Raw genomic sequence first — 27,001 nt, 5'->3', positions numbered from 1 at the left:
TCTTCCTCAATGATTTGATTGCTCCTGACCATCAGAAGAGAGAAGCTCTCTCAGGACATGCAGTGTAGCACACAAAGGGCAGGGCTGTTGCTGAATGTTACTGACAAGGGATCTTACAGATCCTCTAAACTTACAAAATGAGGAAATGGAGCATCAGAGAGGTTAAGCAATTTGTTCAAGGCCAAAGGTAGCAGCAGAACTGTAACTACAATAAAAGTCCCATTCATTCAACCAGTACCTCTGGGTGTTGAAAAATACACTGACCCCTAGGTATACAAAGAGAAGAGGAGACAGCTCATCCCATAAATGAGGAACAGGGACTGGGGGAGACATAAGCCAACAAAAACGCGATTGCTCTGTGACATGGTACATTTCATAGTAAGAGTTCAAAAACAGAGTCTGAGAAAGGATTTTTGAAGAGGTGACAAAATGTAGTATATTCAGGGAATGTCAAAAATTTCTGTGTGGCTACAGTCTGGGAGCCATGGAAAGAGACAGAAACTCAGGAGGAGAGAGGAGTTGGAATAAAAGGCCTTGATTCAAGCTAGAATTGTCCTCCAGGCATTGGGGGCCACCAGACATTTTAAAATAGCAGAGTAAGGCAGGAAGCAACTGGTGGCCATGAGGAAGGTGGACTGGCATGGGGAATATGAGTAGACAGAAGGAGGGCTGAATGAGAGACTCTGATGAAAAATCAGAAGAGCTTTTGCCTCAGGGTTTGAATAACTCTCTGACTCTAGCTTGGTAAAGTAGGTGGCTATGATGGGTTTGTGTCTGCCCTAAAAGAGATCTTGAAATCCCAGCACCCGGCACCTGTATATGTAAATTTATTTGGAAAAGAGTCTTTGCACATGGGATTAAGTGAAGATAAGATCATGATGAATTAGGGTGGCTCTAAATCTAATATGACTGGTGTCCTATTGAACCAAAGGAGTAGAAGAAACAGAGACTAGGACACACAGACAGAAGTAGGCATGTAACAATTCAGACAGAGACTGGCATTTTATAGCTGCAAGCCAAGAAATGCCGAGGATTGCTAGACATTTCCAGAAGCTAGAAAACAGGCACAGAATAGATTCATTCCCCAGTTTTGACTGTGTACTTTTGATTGCCTGAACCATGAGAGTAATAAATTTCTATTGTTTTAAGTCCTACAGCTTGTGGTTGTTTGTTCTGGAAGTCCTAGGAAACTATTACAGTGGGTGATGGCACCATTAATCTTGAGAGGTTCTGAAGAAGAAGGTTGTAAGGATGGAGAGGATGTTGGAATTACTGTCTGGCAGGTCATGGTTGAGGGACAACTGGAAATGTGGTTACTGCAGGTGTGGGCCTAGGAGAGGAGGTGAGTCTACAAGCCACTGATTGGAAATGACTTTCACATTGATGACAGCTGGAGTTCTGGCTGGGAATATGGCCTCCCAGAGAGAGCAGGAGTGTGGTGAGAACCAAATGTAGAAAGAACAATAGAGAATATTCTAGTGTGTGAGGGAGGAGGAGGAACCCGCAGAAGTGGAACAGGGGCAGGTGGATAGAGGGGGGTCCAGGCTGAAGATGATAAAATGAGGGAGTGGTCACCCGTGCCAAAGACGTCAAGAGGTCCAGAAGCCTGAGGACTGGGGAAAGCACTGTTTGCTGGAAATTTTAACGATGAATTTCAGTAGAACTGGAGGGATAAGCCTGTTAGCGTGCCGACTCCACAAAGCCAGAGGTCTCTTTTGTTCACTGATGTATCTCAGGGCCTTGAATAAAAGTAGATTTGAAAAAAAATTTTTTTGAACAAGTGAATTATCCTCCCAGAGTGAAAGAGGACACAGAGACCATGTGACTCAGTAAATCTGAGTTCCAGGGAAGGAAGAGGCCATCTCCACCCTTTGCTTGAAAGGGTGGGACAGATAAAACTGGGATGACTTGGAATCCCAAACCAAGGAATGCTTGAACATGTTCGTGGCCCAAGGGGGAGAATTCTCTGGCAAAAGGTTGGAGATGCTAAAGCAAAATGATGTCGCTGGTGTCTTGGCCCCAGGGGTGCTATCATAGCCTCTGAGGTAGAAAGAAAGTTGGCAACGGGACAGTTTCTGTGTTCAGTAAGTTTGGGAAGTGACTGGAGCTATTCAGTCCTGTTCACTGTTTTCGTCAGCTAAGTGGGCTGAGTGACATGTTTGTGGGTGAGACCACTGGAGAAGAGTGTTGAAGATGTCTGGGGATGAGGTGGAAGACTAAGAAGAAATCAGGACAAACACTGGTAACATCTGTGAAGGCAAGAATGACCTAGAAGGTCAGCAAAGATCATACTCAAGAATTAGAGTGAGTGACTTCGCTCAAGTGAACAACCTCAAATGTGGCACGACTCTTGAGCAAGCTAGAAAAGGGGTTGAGTAATGGGGAAGGTTGATCCAGAAGCTCAGTTCTAAGAAAGTTAAGATAGGTAGTAAAGAGGGTTTGTTTTCAAGAGAACACATTTCTGTACCTAATGAGCTTGAATAACTTTGGCCAAGTTCATGAACCTTCATTGAGTTTCTGTTTCCATTTTTATGATATAGGGGTGACAGTACCTCTCAAAAGGGGTCAAGAAAAGCTTAAATGAAATAATGTGAGAAAAGACTCAGTAACTTGACCCCTGAACTTATTAAGAACTTATTACTTATTAGGAACTTATTACCCTTAATGTTACCAATGCTAGAACCAGGTTTCAAAGATCGCAGTGGGAAAGGGGGCCTATCTGTCCATCCACCCATCCATCCACCCATCCAACCTTTCATCGGATGTGTACTGAGCTCTTGCAATGTGTCAAATACTGACTGAGGCTCTAGAACAAAGTGGTGGCGACAATAAAAGAGTCCCTGCTCAGGGAGAAAGCCAATGAAAATGCAAAGCAGTAATATAATTTCACATGATGAAAATCATGTGAAGAAAATCTAGCAGAATGAAGGGTAGGTAACAGGTGAGCCATGTGGCATAATTCCAGTGCTCTTTCCATGGGACTCCACTATCTCTTTAAAGATCTCCATAAAAACATAATTTTTCCCAGAAGACAATGGTGGTTCCTTATATAGGAGAGCTTTTTAAATTCTAGTTCAGAACTGTGATTTTTGGTGCAGCCCTGGAGAACCTGGTTTCCCAGGTCAAAGAATTTAGATGATTTTAGGATTATAGGACCTGGTCACAAACTTGTGAAACAGGATATAAAATACAGTCTCTATCCTGTTGACTGTCTAAATCTCCATCCAGGGACCTCTGGTCTGAGATCTTGTCTTTCTCTTGCTACACATGCCTGCTCTGGTCTCTGGATCCTAGTCCTGGGATTTGGTCCTTGGTCTCTTCTACTAGATATCCCTTCCATCTGCCACTTCAAAGGATATTTCTTCACCAGATAAGCCCTGAATATTGTTATTTAGTATTGAGACACATGTTAATACTACATGCAAAACTTGACTGTGCTTAGGAAAAATGATTGCTGGGCTTCATCCTTAAATATTTTGATTTAGTGGATCCGGAGCCTGGCAACCTGCATATTAACAAGCCTCCAGTGACTTCAGTTCAGCCAATTTACTGGGCAGCATTTCAGAAACTCTTCCTCAAACTTTTTCCCTATTTAAGAAATGTGGACAACAGTTCAGAGATGAACTGTGTTGCAATGTCCCCATGGAATTGAGAACCTCCACTTTGGTAATCACTCAGAGTCTTAGAATTCCAAGAAAGGACCACCAGGTCAGATAGGAAGGCAGAGAAGACATAGTTCAAGGACAGGTGGCATTGTGGACAGAAGGGTGACACACAGTGCTTTGTGTCCAGGTCTATGGTGGCCTAGTGAGCAGTGTCTGAGAGAACTGCCTTGGAGCCACCAATCTGGGTTCTCATAATGACTCATAATGGCCCACTTAGTGGCCAGGGAGTCTCTGTGCTCAGGTTCCACATCTGCAAAGTAAACTAAATGCTACATAAATGTTTCCATTATTCTTATTATCCTTCCTATACAAGGAACAGACAAGAAATGTAAGAACCGGAAGCCACCTTCTTCTTCCTTCTGGCCTAGACTGACCTCTCCTGGGAACTTTGTTCTTACTGGTCTTGTTCCTGGGATGCTCCTCCTCCAGGGGATTCTTGCTGTCTCACTTCGTTCACATCTTTTCTCAAATGTCACTGCCTTTCTTTGATCATCCCATCCAAACAAGCCCTCTATCCTCTACTCTGCCTCATACCGATCCACAGTCTTATTAATTACCTGGACACATTACTTGCGTTTTGTTCATAACCACTTCCCTTACATGGTATACAAATTCCATGAAACTTCTGTGTTCCCAGCACCTGGGACAGTGCCCAGAAGATAGCTGTCATTCAACAAATATTAAATGAGTGAGTGAGTGAATGGACGCATCCCTTTCCCTTCCTTCAGCCCCTTCACAGCAGTTATTCTGGGGCTGTTCTGTCTAGGGTAGAGGTTCTCAGCAGCAGCACAGTTGACATTTGGAGACAGATAATTCTTTGGCCTGGGCTTGTCTTGCACTTTGAGGGATATTTAGCAGGGACCCTGACCACTCCCAGCAGATGCCAGTAGTACCTGCTCCGTGCCCCAAATTCTGATAATCAAAAATGTCTCTTGACATGGCTAAATGTCTACCGAGGGGCAAATACCCCAGACTGAGAACTACTGGGGAAGAGTCAGGATGACTAAGCTGGTATAGTGTTTGTTATTATTAATATCATTTATAAATTGCTAAAAGTAGATGTTCCATAATGAGAAGGAGGGCTAAGATGTCTAAATGAAAACTATAAATATGAGTCTATAATGAAGGTGACAATTTCAACCAATTATTATTTGATTACAATAAATGATAGCAAGTTTCCAGAGTCTCAAAATTATTAAATATGATTGAATAATAATAAGATTTGACTAAGAACAACCAGGAACAAAAACTTACCATGGTCCTAACCCCAGAACTCTGTAGGTCTAAAGATCTTCAATATGTCACATGTGTGGTTTATAAGCATAACACATCTACTGACCTAACTGATCTGAGATTCCAATTTAAAAACCTGTAAATGGTGCCAAAACCCTGATAATAGGGTTTTGATAATATACACTACCTTTTGACAATACACACCTTAAAAAGTTTCATAACCTAGTAATAATTAAAAAAATTATATTTGCTATTTGCTATTTGCTATTTTTTTCTAGAAAATCTTGGCAAGTTCCTAATTTCTAAAAACTTCTTACAGTATAAAAAGAGTCCAATAAATAAAGAACTGAAAACTTTTCTGTTTCATCAATTAATTTATAAATTAAAATTTTCAAAATATGGAACTTTTATTTTCAGCAGTGAGGCAGAATCCCAGATAGATTTACTTTGAAGTTTTAGGTCCAGATAGCAGGCTTAGGGGAAATGATTCAAGTTGATAGAAATGTTTTCCCCTGGGGCTGGGGCTGTAGCTCAGTGGTAGAGTGCCCACCTAGCATGTGTGAGGCCCTGGGTTCGATCCTCAGCATCACATAAAAATAAATAAAGATATTAAAAGAACAGAAATGTTTTCCCCTTCCCTACTTTGCTTTATTTTATTTATTTATTTTTATGTGGTGCTGAGGATGGAACCCAGTGCCTCACACTTCTAGGCAAGCGCTCCTCCACTGAGCCACAACCTCAGCCCCCCTACTTTGCTTTAATAGTAAAAAATATACTATGTTACATTTATGGTTAACTATACAACATTTTACTTTTTTTTTCCTGAAAAGAAAATATTAACCAAATCGCTCAGAAATCTAAATGAAGGACTTCTTACCACATACCTTTAAAACAAAGCAGTAGTCAGTGGGTGCTTTATATTTCATTTTACAATGAATCCCATAGTAAATGTTGACGTTTTCAAACTGTATAAAACATGCCAGATCTCGAGATGTCTGAAAGAGAGGGGAAAAAAATCAACTCAATTGAGATAACAGTTAATAATTTTCCAAGGTTATTCTTGGTGGTACAAAAAAGGATTTCATTTTAGTAGAGAAAATATTGAATTTTTGATAATTTATATGAACATCTACCACATGCAGTTAGTTTTCTCTAAGTCAAGCTTGCATAAAAGGTAAAGGAGTAAATTCAACAAAGGCAAGACCACATGCCCCCAAATGCAGTAAAGTGACACTGTTGCTATAGCCCAGGGACTCCCAGAGTCAGAACCAGCTGACTTCCAGATGTGGCTTTGGATGAGTCAAGATGGGGAGACCCCTGGTCAGAAATTTCATTTTGGCCTTCGCCATTCTAAGTCAGTGAAAGATTTTGTGACTGAGCATTTTAAAATATTCCCCTCTGGATGAACAACGAGAGGGAAATGAGATGCTCAGTAAATTATCATGCACTCCACGCACTTCCTCCTGAGAAAAAGGGTCTCTTTCTTGCTTTCTCTTTACTACTTTTGGGGTTGCCATGGAAACATGAGGCCTCTCCTCCACTGAAATTCTGCCTTGGTAAGATACAACCTCTAATCTACACATTTGGTTACACTTCAATTACACATTTGTTCCATTATTATTATTATTTTTTGCTTTGCCTTCTATATAGTTCTTAACATTGTCAGTGAATTAAGAACAAAGGGCAAGGTTGCTATACCTTGGTATGCAATTATTCCTGTATGTATAGTAGTGTATTTATTTATTTATTTATTTTTATTTTCTTCTGGATTTCTTGGAGTTTTAATTTTTTTGATGATAAAATAATGCATACTTGTCATAATTTAAAAATATAATAAAATGTACACCTTCTTTCACCACCTCTTTTTCATACTCCTTTCTGAGGTACCACAGTTAAGAGTGTGCAAATGTTCCTCCAAATGTTTTTTGAGTAAACATTTCTCTACTATGTGTGTTTAGATGTACCCACCTACATACATTCATATATATATATATATATATATATGTGCAATTTTTTTCAGCATTGCGTATTGAACCCAGGCCTCCTTGCTTGTTTGGCAAGTGCTTTCCCACTGAGTTACACTCCAGCCTCAAATAGAACAACTTTTGTTCAGTCTTTATTAGTTTTTCTTTTTCTGAGAATTCTCACTTAATAAGCGTTGCCATTTTTCTTTCTTCTCGTATTTTTAACCATGTTGGGGATTGAACCCAGGATCTCAACACATGCGAGGCAAGTGCTTTACCACGGAGCCTCACCGCCAGCTACAAACAACTCTTAATTGTTTAAATTATTATTTTTTTTGCCCAGGCTGGTCTCAAACTTGTGAGCTCAAGATCTCCTCTGCCTCAGCTTCCCTAGTAGCTGGGACTATAGATAGTGTCAGCATGCCAATGGTCAATGGCTTTCTTTCTCATTTTTTCACAGCACATTTATGTTTTTCCTGTTGATGTTTTGAAATTTCTTCTTATTATGGATATACATACTAGGTTATACATGCTGTAAATGTACTCATTGACTCTAGTCTTTTATTGTGTGTGTGGTGCTGGAGATTGAACCCAGGGCCTTGCATGCAAGACAAGCACTCTACCAACTGAGCTATATTCCCAACCCTGAGTCTAGTCTTTAATATCTTGTTTGGTATCTTTGACCACAAGAAACTTAAAACAATTCTATATAGTCAAATCTGTCAAGATTCTTTTCTTTATAATTTTGCATTTTTATTTCTTATAAAAAAAGCTGTCCTCAGTCCCCAATTATGAAAATAATAACCGTTATTTTCTTCTATGGTTTTATACTATCTTTTTCCTAGGGACATTTTAATCAATCTAGGATTTAACTTGGTACATGAAGTGATGAGGAAAACTATTTTTTCCAAATGGATACACAATTATTTCATCACTATTTACTGAATACCATATTGTTTCCCACTGCTGCAAATGCCAATTTTGACTTCCCTTATGAGAGAGAGTTTTCTGTGATCTATTCCTGTCTACCTGTGTTATTTTTATTTAATGCTTTGAACTTTGGGAGAACAGGTTCTAGCCCAAATTTCATTACAATTTTAGGAGTCTGTTTTGGAACAGTATCTCTTTCTGATTAATCTTGGAATCAGCTTGTGAATTTTAAGTAAAAATAATCCTACTGAAAATTTGGTAGAGATTACATTGAATTTATAGAAAAATTTGGGGACATGTATCTTTTCTTCTAGTAATATGGTACATTGATATTTATTCAATTCTACTTCACTTCTTTTATTAAATTTTATATTCTATGATAAGCAAATCTTGAACATTTCTTGTTCAGTTTATTGCTAGGTATTTTGTATTCTTCATTCCTACTATGCATGGAATCTTTTGCATTATGTTTAATTTGCATGTTGCTTTTGGAAAAGAAAACAATTTCTTATTTGGTAAATTTATTTGCTCCTAATAGTTTTCAGGTGAATTTCTCATATCATCAAGTAGACAATCATATCAACCAGGAACAATGAGAATTTTTGCTTATTTTTTTTTCTAAATTATACTTCTTATTCTTTTCCTGGACTTGCTCATTAGTTCCTACATCTCAATGACAATGGCAGCAACGAGAGGGTATCTAATGTGTACTCTTCTAATTTTTATCACAGGAAATAGATTCTAAAGGCTTAATTATAAATACTGCTTATATTTAAATGTTCAAGACAAAAAATTTCTATAATACAAAAGTTATTTTTGGGTTAAATCCTTGGTGTGGGACTGGAATGAAGATGGCACAGAGGGGAAAGTATCGGTTCTAAGATTGAGACCAGAGTACAAGAGGCTAAGGGAGAAGCAGTAGTTTTACTGCACCCCTTCCACAGATTATAAATTTCCTCACTAATGGGGACAGACCTTGACATTCATGGTTGCTTCACCTGCTTGGGAATGTGGATTAAACCTTATCAGAGGAAGCCTGCAATTCATAAATGTGCCATTTGGTGGTACCCTGGATTTGGTTTACCCCAGACACAGATACGTGGTATATCCTAAAGGTTTTTAAAGATGAACAAAAGATGGAAATATACCACTAAGAAAGGTCTCAGGAAAAGCTAATGGGCATAATGAATGTTAAGATTTCATTTCAAAGAAGGATTTACTATATGCTTATGGACTGTGGTAATAATCCCAACTCAACAAATAAAAGCTAAACTATATCTAAAGTACTCTGTTAAATTAGGCAGAGAAATGCATATACCTCAGAGAACAATTTTAATATTCAGAGTGTAAGGGATAAAATCTCAGTGAAGATCTTATTAAGACTTCCAATACCTCTATGATTCTAGATAAAATAAGTTTTATCACAAGGACTATAGAACAAGAAAGTGAATTCAGGAGGAAAAAGGTCTTCATAAATAGACAGAAAGTAACAAAACAATCTCCAGAAAACTGCTTCTGCCCTAATTTTTGAAACATGACTTACTTTTATATCACTTTCAAGAGAGAGAGAGTTATGGGAAAACTCAAAAGTATTCCAGTAATTCTGTCTCGTAGGATATGTATTTGTATAAACATTAGTACCACAGATCCCAACAGTAATGGGTATATTCAAATTGCTACCTGAGGCGTTTCTGTAGTTTTACTTCCATGAAATGCTTCTTGCTAAATTGTTCCTTTTGGGTTGCTGTTATTGTGCTATTTTTGTTTCTTTTTGATTGCTACAGTTTGGATATGGAATGTCCCCCAAAGACCCTCATGTTAAAGGTGTGGTTCCAGCCTGTTGCTCTACTGGGAGGGGGTGGAGCCTTCAGGGGGTGGAGCACAGTGGGAGGAAGTTAGGTCATTGGTGGTGTCCCTTCAAATGGATTGTGGGACCCTGGTCTCTCCTCTCCTTTGCTTCTCACTGAGATGAGACCTTCTTCCATCATGCACTCCTGCCATCATGTGCTGTCTCAACACAGGCACAAAACAAAGGCATAATTGGCCATGGACTGAATCCTCCAAAACGGTGAACCAAAATAAACTTTTCTTCTTCTTAAGTTGATTACCTTAGGTAATTTGTCACAGTAATGGAAAACTAACATGCTAACCTTAGTCTTTCCTTTGGGGACATAATAAATTCCAGAAGCCCGTAAAAGAAAATATCGTCTTTTCCAGGATTTCTTTCCATCTTCTTTCAAATAAAGAGCTCCTTCAAGTTCTGGTACAATGATAGATGTTCCACAGAAACTTTCCTGAAATTGAGATTCAAAAGACATAAAACACAAAAGGTAAAACACACATTTATTCACATTTACACAAACTTTCAAGTTAGCCTTTAAAGTGAAAGCCAATTTTGTCTACAACTCTGATTGAATGCAGATGTTTACAGTATATGCTTTTTGCCCAAAGAGAAGAAAGTATAGCACAGAGGTCAAGAGTCTGGGTCCTGAATTGGACACCAAAGTTTCTTGACCTTTGAGCTCAGTGACTGTGGACCATTAAACCTCGGTTCCTTTACATGCACCAACGGAATAATAAGCCAATCTTCATAAAGTTGGTTGTTAGTAAAATTTTGGTATAATGTAAAATTAAGCATTCAATAAAGTCTACATATGTTATTATAAATTGAAAAATTGAAAAATGATTACTTTCTAGGTAAATAAAAATTACTATTTTGCTGCTCATAAATAGAAAAACTATATAATTCTATGTATAAAATAAGTTAATATTTTGTTCTTGAGACAGTTTTCAAAAAATGGAGATAGAAATTATTAACACTATGATATCAGAAAGGAAAAACAAAGCACATTTTCTAGGTGTATGTTTTAAAATCTCAAAATCTGCATTGGATTAGATAATTCTTAACATTTCTTTTTAAAAACAATAGAATAAAATTATATATTATTCTATCTTTTTAGTTCAAAACTCAAACTATCTTTTGCTTTCTGTTTATAACTGTCAATATTCTTTCTTTTGGTCCTATAAATACAAACAACTTAATTTGAATCCCCAAGTAAATTTATATGTAGTAGAGTTGGAGAATGTTTTTGTTACATTTTGCTCTCCCCAATTATTAGTTTAGTTGACCTGTCAATCTGTTAAATTTATTCAGATTTTTTGGCCCAAATTAACCAGGCAGTGTTATTTTTCATAGCATAACATACTTTGTATTTTTTTTCACATCCAACTGTAAAATACTGCTGAATTCCTATAGGAATTCTAACATGCTAACCTTAATCTTTCCTTTGGGGACATAATAAATTCCAGAAGCCCGTAAAAGAAAATATCATCTTTTCCAGGATTTCTTTCCATCTTCTTTCAAATAAAGAGCTCCTTCAAGTTCATAAGGGCTACTCAGGCAATTGTATCAATCATTACATAATCAGTGCCCAATTTACAGATAGCTTGTTTCTAAGCACTGATTAAAAACAAATAGCAGTGTCAGGAAAATATTCCCTTTTCATGTCTGTCAGTCTCCATTTCTGCTAGGTGTGTTCAGAATCCTTTATCTCCTTATTGTCAGGGACACCTGTGCCTAATATCCTCTAACTGAACCCCGAGTCTTGTTTGGTATGTGCAAGAAGAACATCTCTACTTTTACTGTTGGATCTCACTAGGAAATGCCCACTCTGCCCACAGCCCCAGGAACCAGAACTTCAAACGTGTACTCAGGACCTTTAGAGGAATGGCTTGCAAGGTTCTGGAGTCTGGTTCACTTGGTAAGGGCTTGACAGAGCTTGAGAAGAAAGAGAAACATGAATAGGGGCCTGGATAGACTTTGATAGACAGGAGAGAGCTCTCTTCAGTGTTAACAAATTGACCCCAGGAGAAATGTGGGCCAAAGCACCACCAAGTCTTCTGAATTTTCTAGAGATGTCCAAAATCTACTAACTCAAGAAAAGAATCAACCTTCTGTCAGGGGCAAATAAAACCTGTCTGGGGCTCCAGTATACCCATTTGTGACCTGTGTCCTGATACTTTCATCTGCATTGTGGGCTGGGAACACAGCAGAGATTTTTTTAGCATAGTTACTAAGGAAAAACTCATTAGGAGTCTTCCAAAAAAACAATCATCAAGTGAACTTCTGGAATTTTCCCTAGCAGTGATCACCATCTGGACATCTGAACTTTTCCTATCTTCCTGGGTCTCTGTGACGATCCAATACAATCTAGAAGCCATTGTTCACAGACTTGCCCATTAGCACACTGGGCAGAACCTCATCCTGTATCAGATCTCTAACTGCACACCTCACACTTCCTATCAAATCTGGCTGCTGGAGGAGCTTCTCAGAAGATTTAGAAATCCATCTGAGTTCTGTGGATCATTCAAGTAATAAAACACAGATGAGTGAGCAGATGAGTTTATGAAAAGCAAACTATGTTATCTAAAGCCACACTTCATTACAATGGACTCAAAGGAACAGCTTAATTATTTAAAAAAGCTGTTATTTAGTGATAATCTGATTTTAAAATGCCAAGTTAAAATGTCAGGGCATGTCTCAGAATTTCCCATTCTTCTGGGGAGCAAATCATTTAAAAATAGATAGAGCAATTTTTTTTTTCTTTTCTACCATTCTGCAAAATTAAGCTTACCTCCAGTAAGGATTCCTTGTTCTTAGCATTCATTTTATCATTGGAGTCCTTGCTTTCTTTTTTCCCTTTGTTATCCAAGTAGAAATTCTAAATAAAATATTAAAAGATCAGTTCAGCAAGTGTTCATTCTTAGGCTAGACACTGCAAGGAAGTCAAAGTCGTAGAAGAAGACGTAGGTACACGTAAATAAACAGGGAACCTTGGTGTATACAGCTGACCACTAGTTAACTGGCAGGAGTGACTACTGCATCACCAAGGTAAAAGCTAAACTTTCTCTCCTTCCCTCTTATAGTGTACAATCAATGAGGAAATGAGATAGAAAACACTAGCAAAGGATGTGACATCATTTAATTTTTAAATGTCATAGTCAAGAGCATTGGTTTCAAATGCTGGAAGCTGAGAGACCCTCAAGGGCCAGGAAGAGCCTCCGACTGGAGTGAAGGTTGAGCTCATGTCCCAAGTACAAGAGGGGAACTTCTCTGGTGCATGCCTCACCAGAGCCCAGGGCCCTGCCAATTGGAGATTCTAATTTCTCAAGAGAAGCTTGAATTCTGGATTTCTGTAAGTGTTGCTGACTGCTTTCATTATTTTTTTAAATTGGTGGGTACATTACAATGGAGGGCTACTTGGAAACCACTGAGGGAAGAGGGAGGGCAAAGGACAGTTCTGAAGGGAGCAGCCTAAACAAAGGCGGGGGTGACCATGATCAAAAGCATTCACAAATGGGTGCCTGTGCTCTGAGCATGGTTTGTGTTGATGCATGCATCAAATCTTGTTAATACTGAATATCAATGAGCTAGTTAAAAACAAAGTGTTTGAGTTTCTAAAACATCATCAGCAATCAAGGACTAATTTTTACATAATCAGTACAGCTGAGGTACCCACACACAGAGCGAATGTTATATGTGACCACTGTCACAATTTAAGTATTGAGGACTTCTATGTGAAAGCATAGAATTTTATAAAATAATACATGAAAAAATGTACTCAGAGTAGAAATTAAACCTCAGGAGCACAGTATCTAAATTAGGGACCCTTCTGAATCTAGATACAAATGTTTACTTACACCATAGAAGTGTTTCTCCAAATGTGACCCCCAGATCACTTTAATATCTAATAAAATGTATGTTCCCGGGCTCCCAACCTACTGGCCTGGAATCTCCAGGGAAAATCCACCTACATTTCAATGTCCTTCCTGGATTATTATGTACACTGTAGTCTAAGAACCAAGTGTACAGGACAGAAAGTTAGGAATCGAACTACAGGCAAATCAGATCTACAGAATTAGCATAAACCCAGAAATGCAATGAGTAAAAACAGTGATTTTCTGACTTAAATAGGGGAAATAGGTCAAGTGCAATTCCTTTGAGAATCCTTTTTTTTTTTTTTTGTAGTGCTGGGGATTGAACCCAGGGCCTTGTGCATGCGAGGTAAGCACTCTACCAACTGAGCAATCCCAGCCCGCTTTGAGAATTCTTACTGAAAAGTAGTTTTCTTTTAATGTATTTTTTTCTAGATCTTTTTACTTTTACTTATTGTTCCAAAAGACAGTATGTTGTGAATTCCTGTGATTATAATATAAGAATCATGAAACTATTTTAATTTTACATGATTAGCTTGAGGATTATAACTAATTATACTAAATAACATATATTACCTGCGGGAACTCTATGCTAAGGCTTTATGGGTATGCTTTTCATTTCATTTTTACAAGAACTTTGGAACATAGGTACTATTGCTAATGCTGCTTTACAAATAAGGAAACTGAGGATTATGTGATTTACTTAAGGCTAATTAGTTCCAGAGCTTTGGGTTCTTCTTAATTTTTTTCAGCATTAAAATGCTATATATGGGAGGCTGGGGTTGTGGCTCCATGGTGGAGTGCTTGCCTAGTGTGCGTGAGGCACTGGGTTTGATTCTCAGCTTCACATACAAATAAATAAAATAAAGGTCCATTGACAACTAAACATTTTTAAAAAATGCTATATGTGGTAGGAAACAGTTCAGCACAACAATATGAATACACTAAATACCAATGAAGGGTACACTTAAAAAGGATTAAAATTAAAACTCTAGGGAGGGGGAAAGGTTGATAATGGGTAGGAATTAGAGGTTGATAATGGGCACAACATTACAATTAGGTAGAAATAAGAAGTTCTGATGTGTCATTGCACAGTAGGATGACTATAGATAATAAGAACGTACTGGACATTTCAAAAAGCTAAAAGAAAGCATTTTGAATGTTTTAACCTTAAATAAATGATGACTGAAGACATATCCTTGTTTGAACCTTACACAATGTGTACACATAGCAAACATGGGTATTACATGGTACCACATGTATGTGCATGATTTTTATGTTTCTATGTATCAGCTAAAATTTCATGAATTAAAATTCCATTGTGTATATAGAACACATTTTCTTTATTCATTTGTTTGTTGATGTGCTCCTAGGCTGGTCCATAAATTGACTATTGTGAATTGTGCTGCTATAAAAATTGTTATGAATATATCACTTATTTTAGTTCTTTTGGATTAAATACTAAGGAATGGGTTTGCTGGGTCCTATGGTGGTTCCATTCCTAGTCTTCTGAGGAAACTTCATACTTCATACTTAGAAATCAAACTGCCACGGGAATACTACTGTAAGCATTGGATACTTTTTAAACTGCCAGAATTGGATTCGATACCTTTTAAAACTTCCAAAATTTACAATATGCTGGACATTGCATTCTTTACATCTGCTTAAACTTCTGATGAAAAAATTAGAAGTCAACAGGCAAATATCTGAGCGGTACATGTTTCTACAAACTTTTTAAAGAGGTTATGCAAACATAGAAGTTTGAACTCCATTCATAGATGGAGCTACTGTGTGAGGATTGTCATAAATGGCTGTGTGGGAATGAAGGAGAGAACAGAGGAAGAGGGTCTACAGGGAGAGAAAGGAGTGACATAGCTGTGGACAGGGACAGAGTGTGATAGAGATAGGGTCCACGGGAAGGCTGGGACCAAGATGCTAATCGTGGTCTCAATAACATTATCTCCAGCCCCAGACACAGGGAGGCCTGGCCCTACCTTCTGTCTTTGGCTCCATGATACACTTCTGTATGTTTTCAGTTTCATTTTGGAAAAATTCCAAATAGAGCAGTATCTGTTCTGATCAAATCATCTCCATGACAGCTTATAGCATGGAGCTTGCAGCATCTGTGCACCCAGACTAATTCCTATTCTTCAACAGGATAGTGCATAGCAGCAATCATCAGGAAAATTAAATAGGACTTATTCTGTTTTTCTTCATTTTTATGAGAACTCCCCTACTCTTCTCTAGGAGCAGTGCCCCGATTAACCCAAGGACCTCCCACGAGGTCCTGCCTCTCAAAAGTTCTCTCTTCCAACATCACTGCACTGAAGACCAAGCTTTCCACACCTGGACCCTTGGGCAGCGAGTGGTGGGAATAAGCCATATCCATCAAAAGTACCATGGCTCTATGTGGAGAATATATTTTTTCTTAGGGTTAAGGCTGAGGAGTTACTTAATTGCCTACTTCCTTGTTTTACTGCTTTATTGATGAGATACCTTCCCTAACTTCTTGAGTATTACCAACTAATGCAGTAATTGGAAAACTACACTTCTCATCATAGACCATTACTGAGGATCTTCTGCTCTGTTCACAGAATTTTGTGCACTGGGACTTCATCTGAAGTATATACCATCCTGTAATTTTATCCCATATGGCCCCCATCTTAAACCTAGAAGTTTTGTGTCAAACATTTTTGCACGTCTGTTTCTCCAGCTAGATTATCAATTTCTCAAAGGTAAGGATTATCTTAATCTACATATTCTCCACAAGTAGCACAAGGTTATACCTGTAACATGCTCCATAAATGTTTATGAAAGTCAAACAAATGTCCGTTGGAATAAATTTCATTAAAGTCTCTTCATACAGGTCAACATGGAGAAGATGTTCAATACGTTGGCAACTTCTGTGGAGACTACTAAATAAGTCACTCAGAATCTGTCTTTTCATTTTATGATTCTGGTTAGATCCAATTCTTCATGTACTGTTTCTTACTAGCTCTTCAAATATGTTCTAGGAGGTGCCACGATTTGGACCAGTTGAGTAGGAAGATCAAGCCTGAATCCTCACTGACATGGCCCTGACCTGGGAGTAGAAGCTCCCTGTTATGCTCCTCTAATCCCAGGACTCATCATTTCATACCAATGTTGGCAATTACACCTAAAAAAATAATTAACAGCCTAAATGAAAGACAGGTTTATTTGGACTTTTCAGCTACCAGCTTGAGACAAAGCTTGAGGAGAAAAATCTAAGGCACTTCAATGAAAGAATTTTCTGGTTATATTTGTATTAAAATCTTCCTCTGGAAATATACTTCTCTAGGGCTTTTTACTCTCACCATAAATCTACCATTAAAAAAAGACTTATGTTAAAAATCATCAAAGGGTCTCAACAACAGAACTTATACAAGGAAATTTTAGGTATTTCAAAATCACAAAGCCTCCCTTTTTAAGGGCTGAGACATCAGTATGGGAACCAGCACAATGTACTTCTCTTACTCTGGGGGTCAGCATGCTGAAGCCACTACCTATGCAAGGCACTGATCAGAAGACAGAATTCAGCCAAATACTGAAAAAACCTGACTATTTTAAGAATGCCTATACTTTAGTTTTGGTCTTTAAATTGGTTGCAGATTAAAAGAATCTAGTTGCTGAATTTTTAAGAACATACCATTATCCAAAAGAATTCATTAAGGAGGATTTCTATTTCCTTCTACGATAGAATAGCTTACAGTAAACCAAAACTCCACAAAAAAACCCAGCTAGACAAGCTGGATTAAAAAAAAAAATCAGTATTGGGCCTGGGTTTGTGGCTCAGTGGTAGAGTACTTGTCTAGCATGTGTGAGGCCCTGGGTTGGATCCTCAGCACCACATAAAGATAAATAAATAAAATAAAGGTATTGTGTCCATCTACAACTAAAAAAAATTTTTAAAATCAGCATGAAGGCTTTGAAGAGCTATTGAGGCAATTAGAGACTCACAGAGTCAAAATCCAAGACAGAAAGAAACCACAAAGAGATATCTAGACCTTCTAAGAGCCATGTTTCCTCTCAGGGTATTTGTTGATACTTAACCCCAGGTGAGAGGCTGGCAAAGGACTTGAAGAGACCCTTCACAAAAGTGGGATATTCAAATGGATAATAAACATTTTGAAAGGTACTTGAATCACGGGCATTGAGAAAATCCAACTTAAAAACCAAAGGAGATGCCACTACACACTCACAGCATGGTTAAAGTTAAGAGGAAAAACAAAACACCAAGGGCTGCCAAGTATCTGGAACAACAGGAATTTTCTTTCTTTTTTTTATTCATTTTTTTAAATTGTAGATGGACACATATCTTTATCTTATTTATTTATTTTTATGTGGTGCTGAGGATCGAACGCAGGGCCTCGCACATGCAAGGCGAGTGCTCTACCGCTGAGCCATAACCCCAGCCCCAGGAATTTTCATACAATGTTAAAGGGAGAGCAAATTATAGGATATATTGAAAAACTGCTCAGAGTATCTGCTAAAGTTAAAAAAAGTATAACTTATGATCCAGAAATTCCATACCTATCTATCTGCAAGATAAATGTCCACATGCATTCAATAAAAGACACGTATAAGATATTCTCACTGGCATTACTTGTTTAAGCCATAAACTAGAAACAAGTCAAACTTTCACCAACAACACAATTAATAAACATATACTGATATAGTCACACAATGGAATGAAAACACAACGGTGAAAAAGAGCTACTGTTATAAGCAACAGCATAAATGAAAGTTGAGTGGGAAAAAGCTAAACACAAAAGAGGACTGTGTGATTCCATTTCATATAAATGTCAAAAAGAGGGGGAAAACCAAGATAATAAAGATTGGAATAGTGGTCACCTTGGTAATGGGGAATAAAGACTGGGAAGGGCCATGAGGAGCTCCATTAATGTTCTGTGTCTTGATGTGGGTGGTAGTTACCCAGGTGTGTTCACTTCGTACGATTTCATACAGTTATGATTATGATAGATGCATTAATTCACTTGACACTTCGGCAGACGGCAGACATCCACTAATACTCATTCTCCCCTTCCTCTGCTTACCTATATAATAGCCATGCTGCACAACTCCTGGGTGCCATTTTTATGGACTCTATTTAAAGGTGCTTTGTGGAAGAGTTATCCAAAATGGTAGTCATGAATTTAATTCCACAAATTTTGCTGTGTGTATAATTATTCATACAAACACCAGATTTCTCTGCATCTCTTGTAGCTCAATATTATCATGTAGCTGTCTTCAGGTTGATGGAATGTTAAGCAGAAGTCTGGTTGTGCATTTCCCTGATTCTCTCCTCTCTTCCTATGGACTAGAAAATGGGAGGTGGAAAAGATGCATTGGGCCCAGAGATGGGAGTCACATATGGAGGACGGAAGAGCCATTCTACCCACTTATGTCTGGACCAGAATGTGATTGAGAAATAAGCTTCTAGTTTGATTGAGCCACTGTTTTAGGGGGTCTCTTTATCACAGCAGCTTAGATGGTACTCTCATTAATACAGGCAATAAAATCTGGTATTGAAGGTCGTTATAGGCTGAAAACTTGATACTTTTAGTGTTTGATATTTGTCACAAACAATAGTACTTAATGCTTTGTTGTCAGTTGACCACCATATCATCTCAAGAAGACCCCAGAAGAGCACAATAAAGCTTTTTCCCATGAGGGAGCCGCTTTGGAGTCTCTTAATTCTGCCCCTAGCGACAAAGGACTTGTTTATTGTATCTGTAAAAAGGAAAGTGTCTGGATGAATGACCCTGGGAATCTCTTCCATCTCTAACATTCTTAGACTTTTCTAAAACATGTAATGACTTTCATGCCATGACAGTTGCTCAAGGCCACAGTGGGAAAAGGTTTAGACTTCTCATACCACATGACCTGAAGGAAGCATTTTCAAGTATGGTGAATAATGTTTTTTTTACTTGTTTGCAGGAGGAAATCACAACAAATTGTACATTTTCTAGGTGTTCCCTTTAGTAATCCCAGCATCAATAAGTAACATATATGAACAACAAAGATATGAGGATATTTTTTTTGGTATGGGGATTGAACCCAGGGCACTTAACTACTGAGCCACATCCCCAGCCCTTCTTAAGGTTTATTTAGAGACAGGGTCTCACTGACTTGCTTAGGCCCTCACTAACTTGCTGAGGCTGGCTTTGAACTCTTTGAACTTGTGATCCTCCTGCTTCAGCCTCCCAAGCTGCTGGGAGATTACAGGCATGCACCACCTCACCTGGCAGGATCTTTAAATAGAAGACATTAGTAGCCAAGTGCCATCAAGATATAGTGGAGCCCAACAGAAATGCTGATAGAAGGGGAGGGTTAGACAACCACAGATAGGTATGTTTTGGATTCTGAATGAAAGAAAACAAGTGGATTTCTTTTTCTTTCTAAATCCTTCAAAGGGCTCTTGGTTTATATAGCCAAAGATTGAGTTTGTATTCATTTGAACGTATTTGTGATATTTTGCAAGATAATACTGTGGTCTATACACAGGTGGAAAAAAAATCTCCTTCATGCTTTACATGGTTTAACAATATACAGGCCATCTTACCTGGGGATTTTTAAATACAGCGTATTTTTCCTCTTTCTCCAAAAATAGCACTTTATTTTCGGTGTCTCTTGTCCAGTCTGATAAGACTTCAACAACATTTTCGTGGTCTTCAAACAACCTCTCTGGTGAAATAAGAAAACAGCATTCTTTCAGACCTAAGATATTAAGGTTTTTCAACTGAGAAACAAGCTATTATTGAATCGAATCCAGTGCTTTGTAGTTTTCATCAAGGCTTTCTTTTTTTTTTTTTTTCTTTTTAAATTTTTTATTGTGGGTTGTTCAAAGCGTTACAAATTTCTTGACATATCATATTCCACACTTTGATTCAAGTGGGTTATGAACTCCCACCTTCACCCCATACACAGATTGCAGAATCACATCAGTTACACATCCATTGATTTACAAATTGCCATACTAGTGTCTGTTGTGCTTCGCTGCCTTTCACATCCTCCCCCCTCCCCCCTCCCCACCTCTCCCCTCCCCTCCCCTCCTCTCTCTCTACCTCCTCCACTGTATAACCCTGAGGGTCTCCTTCCATTACCATGCAATTTCCCTTCTCTCTCCCTTTCCCTCCCACCTCTCATCCCTGTTAAATGTTAATCTTCTTCTCCTGCTCTTCGTCCCTACTCTGTTCTTAGTTACTCTCTTTATATCAAAGAAGACATTTGGCATTTGTTTTTTAGGGATTGGCTAGCTTCACTTAGCATAATCTGCTCTAATGCCATCCATTTCCCTGTAAATTCTATGATTTTGTCATTTTTTAATGCAGAGTAATACTCCATTGTGTATAAATGCCACATTTTTTTTATCCATTCGTCTATTGAAGGGCATCTAGGTTGGTTCCACAGTCTTGCTATTGTGAACTGTGCTGCTATGAACATCGATGTAGCAGTGTCCCTGTAGCATGCTCTTTTTAGGTCTTTAGGGAATAGACCAAGAAGGGGAATAGCTGGGTCAAATGGTGGCTCCATTCCCAGCTTTCCAAGAAATCTCCATACTGCTTTCCAAATTGGCTGCACCAATCTGCAGTCCCACCAGCAATGTACAAGTGTACCCTTTTCCCCACATCCTCGCCAGCACTTGTTGTTGTTTGACTTCCTAATGGCTGCCAATCTTACTGGAGTGAGATGGTATCTTAGGGTGGTTTTGATTTGCATTTCTCTGACAGCTAGAGATGTTGAGCATTTTTTCATGTACTTGTTGATTGACTGTATGTCCTCCTCTGAGAAGTGTCTGTTCAGGTCCTTGGCCCATTTGTTGATTGGGTTGTTTGTTCTCTTATTGTCTAATTTTTTGAGTTCTTTGTATACTCTGGATATTAGGGCTCTATCTGAAGTGTGAGGAGTAAAGATTTGTTCCCAGGGTGTAGGCTCCCTATTTACCTCTCTTATTGTTTCTTTTGCTGAGAAAAAACTTTTTAGTTTGAGTAAGTCCCATTTGTTGATTCTAGTTATTAACTTTTGTGCTATGGGTGTCCTATTGAGGAATTTGGAGCCCGACCCCACCGACTGTAGATCGTAGCCAACTTTTTCTTCTATCAGACGGCGCGTCTCTGATTTGATATCGAGCTCCTTGATCCATTTTGAATTCACTTTTGTGCATGGCGAGAGAAAGGGATTCAGTTTCATTTTGTTGCATATGGATTTCCAGTTTTCCCAGCACCATTTGTTGAAGATGCTGTCCTTCCTCCCTTGCATGCTTTTAGCCCCTTTATCAAATATAAGATAGTTGTAGTTTTGTGGATCGGTTTCTGTGTCCTCTATTCTGTACCATTGGTCCACCCGCCTGTTTTGGTACCAGTACCATGCTGTTTTTGTTACTATTGCTCTGTAGTATAGTTTGAAGTCTGGTATCGCTATACCGCCTGATTCACACTTCTTGCTTAGCATTGTTTTTGCTATTCTGGGTCTTTTATTTTTCCATATGAATTTCATGATTGCTTTCTCTATTTCTACAAGAAATGCCGTTGGGATTTTGATTGGCATTGCATTAAACCTATAGAGAACTTTTGGTAATATCGCCATTTTGATGATGTTAGTTCTGCCTATCCATGAACAGGGTATATTTTTCCATCTTCTAAGATCTTCTTCTATTTCTCTCTTGAGGGTTCTGTAGTTTTCATTGTATAAGTCTTTCACCTCTTTTGTTAGGTTGATTCCCAAGTATTTTATTTTTTTTGAAGATATTTTGAATGGAGTGGTTGTCCTCATTTCCATTTCAGAGGATTTGTCGCTGATATACAGGAATGCCTTTGATTTATGCGTGTTGATTTTAAATCCTGCCACTTTGCTGAATTCATTTATTAGCTCTAATAGTTTCTTTGTAGAGCCTTTTGGGTCTGCTAGGTATAGAATCATATCATCTGCAAATAGTGATAATTTAAGTTCTTCTTTTCCTATTTTGATTCCTTTAATTTCTTTCGTCTGTCTAATTGCTCTGGCCAGTGTTTCGAGAACTATGTTGAAGAGAAGTGGAGAGAGAGGGCATCCCTGTCTTGTTCCAGATTTTAGAGGGAATGCCTTCAGTTTTTCTCCATTCAGAATGATGCTAGCCTGAGGCTTAGCATAGATTGCTTTTACAATATTGAGGTATGTTCCTGTTATCCCTAGTTTTTCTAGAGTTTTGAACATAAAGGGATGCTGTACTTTGTCGAATGCTTTTTCCGCATCTATTGAGATGATCATATGGTTCTTATTTTTAAGTCTATTGATGTGGTGAATAACATTTATTGATTTCCGTATATTGAACCAGCCTTGCATCCCAGGGATGAATCCTACTTGATCATGGTGTACAATTTTTTTGATATGTTTTTGTATCCGATTCGCCAGAATTTTATTGAGGATTTTTGCATCTAGGTTCATTAGAGATATTGGTCTGTAGTTTTCTTTCTTTGAAGTGTCTTTGTCTGGTTTAGGTATCAGGGTGATGTTGGCCTCATAGAATGAATTTGGAAGTTCTCCCTCCTTTTCTATTTCCTGAAGTAGCTTGAAAAGTATTGGTATTAGTTCTTCTTTAAAGGTTTTGTAAAATTCTGCTGTATACCCATCCGGACCTGGGCTTTTCTTAGTTGGTAGTCTTTTTATGGTTTCTTCTATTTCCTCAATTGATATTGGTCTGTTTAGGTTTTCTATATCCTCCTGACTCAATCTGGGCAGATCATATGACTTAAGAAATTTATCTATGCCTTCACTATCTTCTAATTTATTGGAGTATAAGGATTCAAAATAGTTTTTGATTATCTTCTGTATTTCTGAAGTGTCTGTTGTGATATTGCCTTTTTCATCCCGTATGCTAGTAATTTGAGTTCTCTCTCTTCTTCTCTTCGCTAGCATGGCTAAGGGTCTGTCGATTTTGTTTATTTTTTCAAAGAACCAACTTTTAGTTTTGTCAATTTTTTCAATTGTTTCTTTTGTTTCGATTTCATTAATTTCAGCTCTGATTTTAATTATTTCTTGCCTTCTACTTCTTTTGCTGTTGTTTTGCTCTTCTTTTTCAAGGATTTTGAGATGGAGTATGAGATCATTTATTTGTTGGTTTTTTCTTTTTTTAAGGAATGAACTCCAAGCAATGAATTTTCCTCTTAGAACTGCTTTCAATGTGTCCCATAGATTCCGATATGTTGTGTCTGTGTTTTCATTTATCTCTAAGAATTTTTTAATTTCCTTCTTGATGTCTTCTATAACCCATTGATCATTCAGTAACCTATTGTTCATTCTCCAAGTGATGTATGCTTTTTCCTTCCTTCTTTTATCATTGATTTTCAGTTTCATTCCATTATGATCAGATAAGATGCATGGTATTATCTCTACTCCTTTATATTGTCTAAGAGTTGCCCTGTGACATAATATATGATCTATTTTTGAGAAGGATCCATGTGCTGCTGAGAAAAAAGTGTAACTGCTTGATGTTGGGTGGTATACTCTATATATGTCAATTAGGTCTAGGTTATTAATAGTGTTATTGAGTTCTATAGTTTCCTTATTCAACTTTTGTTTGGAAGATCTGTCCAGTGGCGAGAGAGGTGTGTTGAAGTCTCCCATGATTATGGTGTGGTGGTCTATTAGAGTCTTGAACTTGAGAAGAGTTTGTTTGACGAACATAGCTGCACCATTGTTTAGGGCATAAATATTTATGATTGTTATGTCTTGTTGGTGTATGGTTCCCTTAAGCAGTATGTAGTGTCCCTCTTTATCTCTTTTGATTAACTTTGGCTTGAAATCTATTTTATTTGATATGAGTATGGACACGCCTGCTTGTTTCCGAAGTCCATATGAGTGATATGATTTTTCCCAACCTTTCACCTTCAGCCTATGTATGTCTTTTCCTATCAAATGCGTCTCCTGTAGGCAGCATATTGTTGGGTCTTGTTTTGTGATCCATTCTACTAGCCTGTGTCTCTTAATTGGTGAGTTTAAGCCATTAACATTTAGGGTTATTATTGAGATATGGGTTGTTCTTCCAGCCATATTTGTTTATTTCTGTTACTAAACATGGTTTGTTTTCCTCTTTGATTATTTCCCCCCCGCTCTTTACTGTCCTACCTCCCACTGTTGGTTTTCATTGTTATTTTCCATTTCCTCTTCCTGTAATGCTTTGGCGAGGATATTTTGAAGAGATGGTTTTCTAGCTGCGAATTCTTTAAACTTTTGTTTATCATGGAAGGTTTTAATTTCATCCTCCATCCTGAAGCTTAATTTTGCTGGATACACAATTCTTGGTTGGAACCCATTTTCTTTCAGTGTTTGAAATATGTTATTCCAGGATCTTCTAGCTTTCAGAGTCTGTGTTGAAAGATCAGCTGTTATCCTGATTGGCTTACCCCTAAATGTAATCTGCTTCCTTTCTCTTGTAGCTTTTAAAATTCTCTCCTTATTCTGTATGTTGGGCATCTTCATTATAATGTGTCTAGGTGTGGATCTCTTATGATTTTGCACATTCGGCGTCCTGTAGGCTTCTAGGATTTGGGATTCTGTCTCATTCTTCAAGTCTGGGAAGTTTTCTTGTATTATTTCATTGAATAGACTGCTCATTCCTTTGGTTTGGAGCTCTGTACCTTCCTGTATCCCAATGACTCTTAAGTTTGGTCTCTTAATGTTATCCCATATTTCTTGGATGTTCTGCTCATGGTTTCTTAACAGTCTTGCTGAGCTGTCTATGTTCTTTTCCAGTTGAAATACTTTGTCTTCATTGTCTGATGTTCTATCTTCTAAGTGTTCTACTCTGCTGGTAGTATTCTCCATTGAGTTTTTAAGTTCGTTTATTGCTTCCTGCATTTCTAGGATTTCTGATTGCTTGTTTTTTATAACCTCTATCTCCCTGTATAGTTGATCCTTTGCTTCCTGGATTTGTTTGTGTAATTCATTGTCGAAGTGATCTTTCATTGTCTGATTTTGCTGTTTAATGTCTTCCTTGATACTCCAGATCATCTGAAGCATGTATATCCTGAATTCTTTATCTGACATTCCATCTGCTGCAGCTGTTATCTCTTCTAAAGTTGCGTTGACCTGCATTGCTTGTGGTCCTTTCTTTCCTTGTCTTTTCATACTGCTTACGTATCTTTCCTTCAGGTGCGGGCGGCGGCTCTGCTCTCTCCTTATTCCAATTGGGGTGTCGTGGCTACCACGCCGGCAGGTCACTGGGCCTGTTCTGGGAGCTGGCAGTGGCTCTGTTCTGCCCCTACTCCAATTGGGGTGACGAGTGTACCACGCCGGCAGGCCACCGGGCCTGATCCGCCGGTCGATTGCAGGTTTGCCTACCCTGCAGGCGCAGGCGGCGGCTCTACTCTGCCCCTACTCCAAATGGGGTGACGTGTCTGTCGTACCGGCAGGCCACTGGGCCTGTCCCGCTGGTCGGTCGCAGATCTGCCCACCTTTCGGGCACGGGTGGAGGCTCTGCTCTGCCCCTACTCCAATTGGGGTGTCGTGACTACCCCGCCTGCAGGACGCTGGGCCTCTTCCTGGCACGGGAGGCGACTCTGCTCTGTCACTACTCCAATTAGGGTGGTGTTTGTACCATGCCGGCAGGCTCCTGGGCCTGATCCGCCGGTCTGTTGTAGGACTGCCTACCTTGGAGGCGCGGGCGGCGGATCTGCCCTGCCCCTCCTACCACGCCTGCGGACCCCTGGGCCTGATCTGCAGGTTGGTCACAGGTCTGCTCACCCTGCGGGCACGGGTGGCGGTTCCGCTCCGCCCCCACTCCAATTGGGGTCACGTGACCACCACACCGGCAGGGCCTGATCCGGGCGTGGGAGAAGGATCTGCTCTGCCCCTACTCCAGTTGGGGTGACGTGTGTACCACACTGGCAGGCCACTGGGCCTGACCCGCCAGGCTGTCACAGGTCTGTTTACCTTGTAAGCGCAAACAGCGGCTCTGCCCTGTCCCTCCTACCACGCCCATGTACCACTGGGTCGCGGGTCTGCCCACCTTGTGGGTGTGGGTGGTGGCTCCGCTCCGCCCCCTCTCCAATTGGGGTCACGTGGTCACCACGCTGGCGAGCCGCTGGGCCTGCTCCGGGCGCTGGCGGCGGCCCGGCTCCTCCCCTCTGGCTCGAGGACAAATTGAGGAGACTCGGGTGACTGTGCCTCACCCCCCCACCAGGAGACCAACTGCTTATGTCACCGCTGGTATTGATGAAGATCTCTCCTCCGCCGCTTTCTGATGACATCAGATCTCTGCCATGTTGGTATCCTATGCGAATGGCAGCATTTCGTTCCCCTTGCCGGGCAACCCAAGCAACGGGTGAGTCCTGACCGGCCCTCAGCAGGACCCGGACCGAGACGCAGTTTCCGCGGGCTCCTAGCCCCGGTCCAGGGAAGTTCCGGGAACCGGAACTCGGCCGCTCCGTGCTCGGTGTAAGCTCCTATAAGTGTAAGCTCCAAGAAGCAGTCCCCGTGGGCTCAGTTCCGGGAGCC

General features: G+C 39.3%; 1 protein-coding gene and 1 long non-coding RNA gene across 4 annotated transcripts in view; one reads left to right on the top strand and one right to left on the bottom strand.

Moving 5' to 3' along the window:
- Apbb1ip (amyloid beta precursor protein binding family B member 1 interacting protein) overlaps positions 1 to 27,001 on the bottom strand; it is a 105,463-nt gene that overhangs the window by 13,277 nt on the left and 65,185 nt on the right. Inside the window, exons 7-10 of the mRNA XM_046442268.2 lie at positions 20,091 to 20,212; positions 12,427 to 12,513; positions 9,943 to 10,086; positions 5,783 to 5,893 (exon numbers count right to left, since the gene is read on the bottom strand). Of these exons, the coding sequence (XP_046298224.1) occupies positions 5,783 to 5,893; positions 9,943 to 10,086; positions 12,427 to 12,513; positions 20,091 to 20,212 (464 nt within the window). The remainder of the gene's footprint in view (positions 1 to 5,782; positions 5,894 to 9,942; positions 10,087 to 12,426; positions 12,514 to 20,090; positions 20,213 to 27,001) is intronic.
- Positions 10,009 to 20,097, top strand: LOC124091299 (uncharacterized). Of its 3 annotated transcripts, none has more exons than XR_006851319.2 (4): positions 10,009 to 10,122; positions 12,719 to 12,987; positions 16,102 to 16,242; positions 16,522 to 20,097. It is a non-coding gene; the product is annotated as an uncharacterized LOC124091299 (long non-coding RNA). The 3 variants fall into 3 exon arrangements; XR_009226614.1 differs by having other exon boundaries at positions 11,938 to 12,987; XR_009226615.1 differs by having other exon boundaries at positions 10,039 to 10,122; positions 11,935 to 12,987.

The sequence above is a fragment of the Marmota monax genome, unplaced genomic scaffold, assembly GCF_021218885.2.
Source record: "Marmota monax isolate L192 unplaced genomic scaffold, Marmota_monax_Labrador192_F-V1.1 WCK01_AAM20220418_F8-fsc00072, whole genome shotgun sequence".
Classification (NCBI taxonomy): Eukaryota; Metazoa; Chordata; class Mammalia; order Rodentia; family Sciuridae; genus Marmota; species Marmota monax.
Note: the sequence above shows the minus strand (reverse complement) of the source record. Positions and strands in the feature narration are given on the sequence as shown.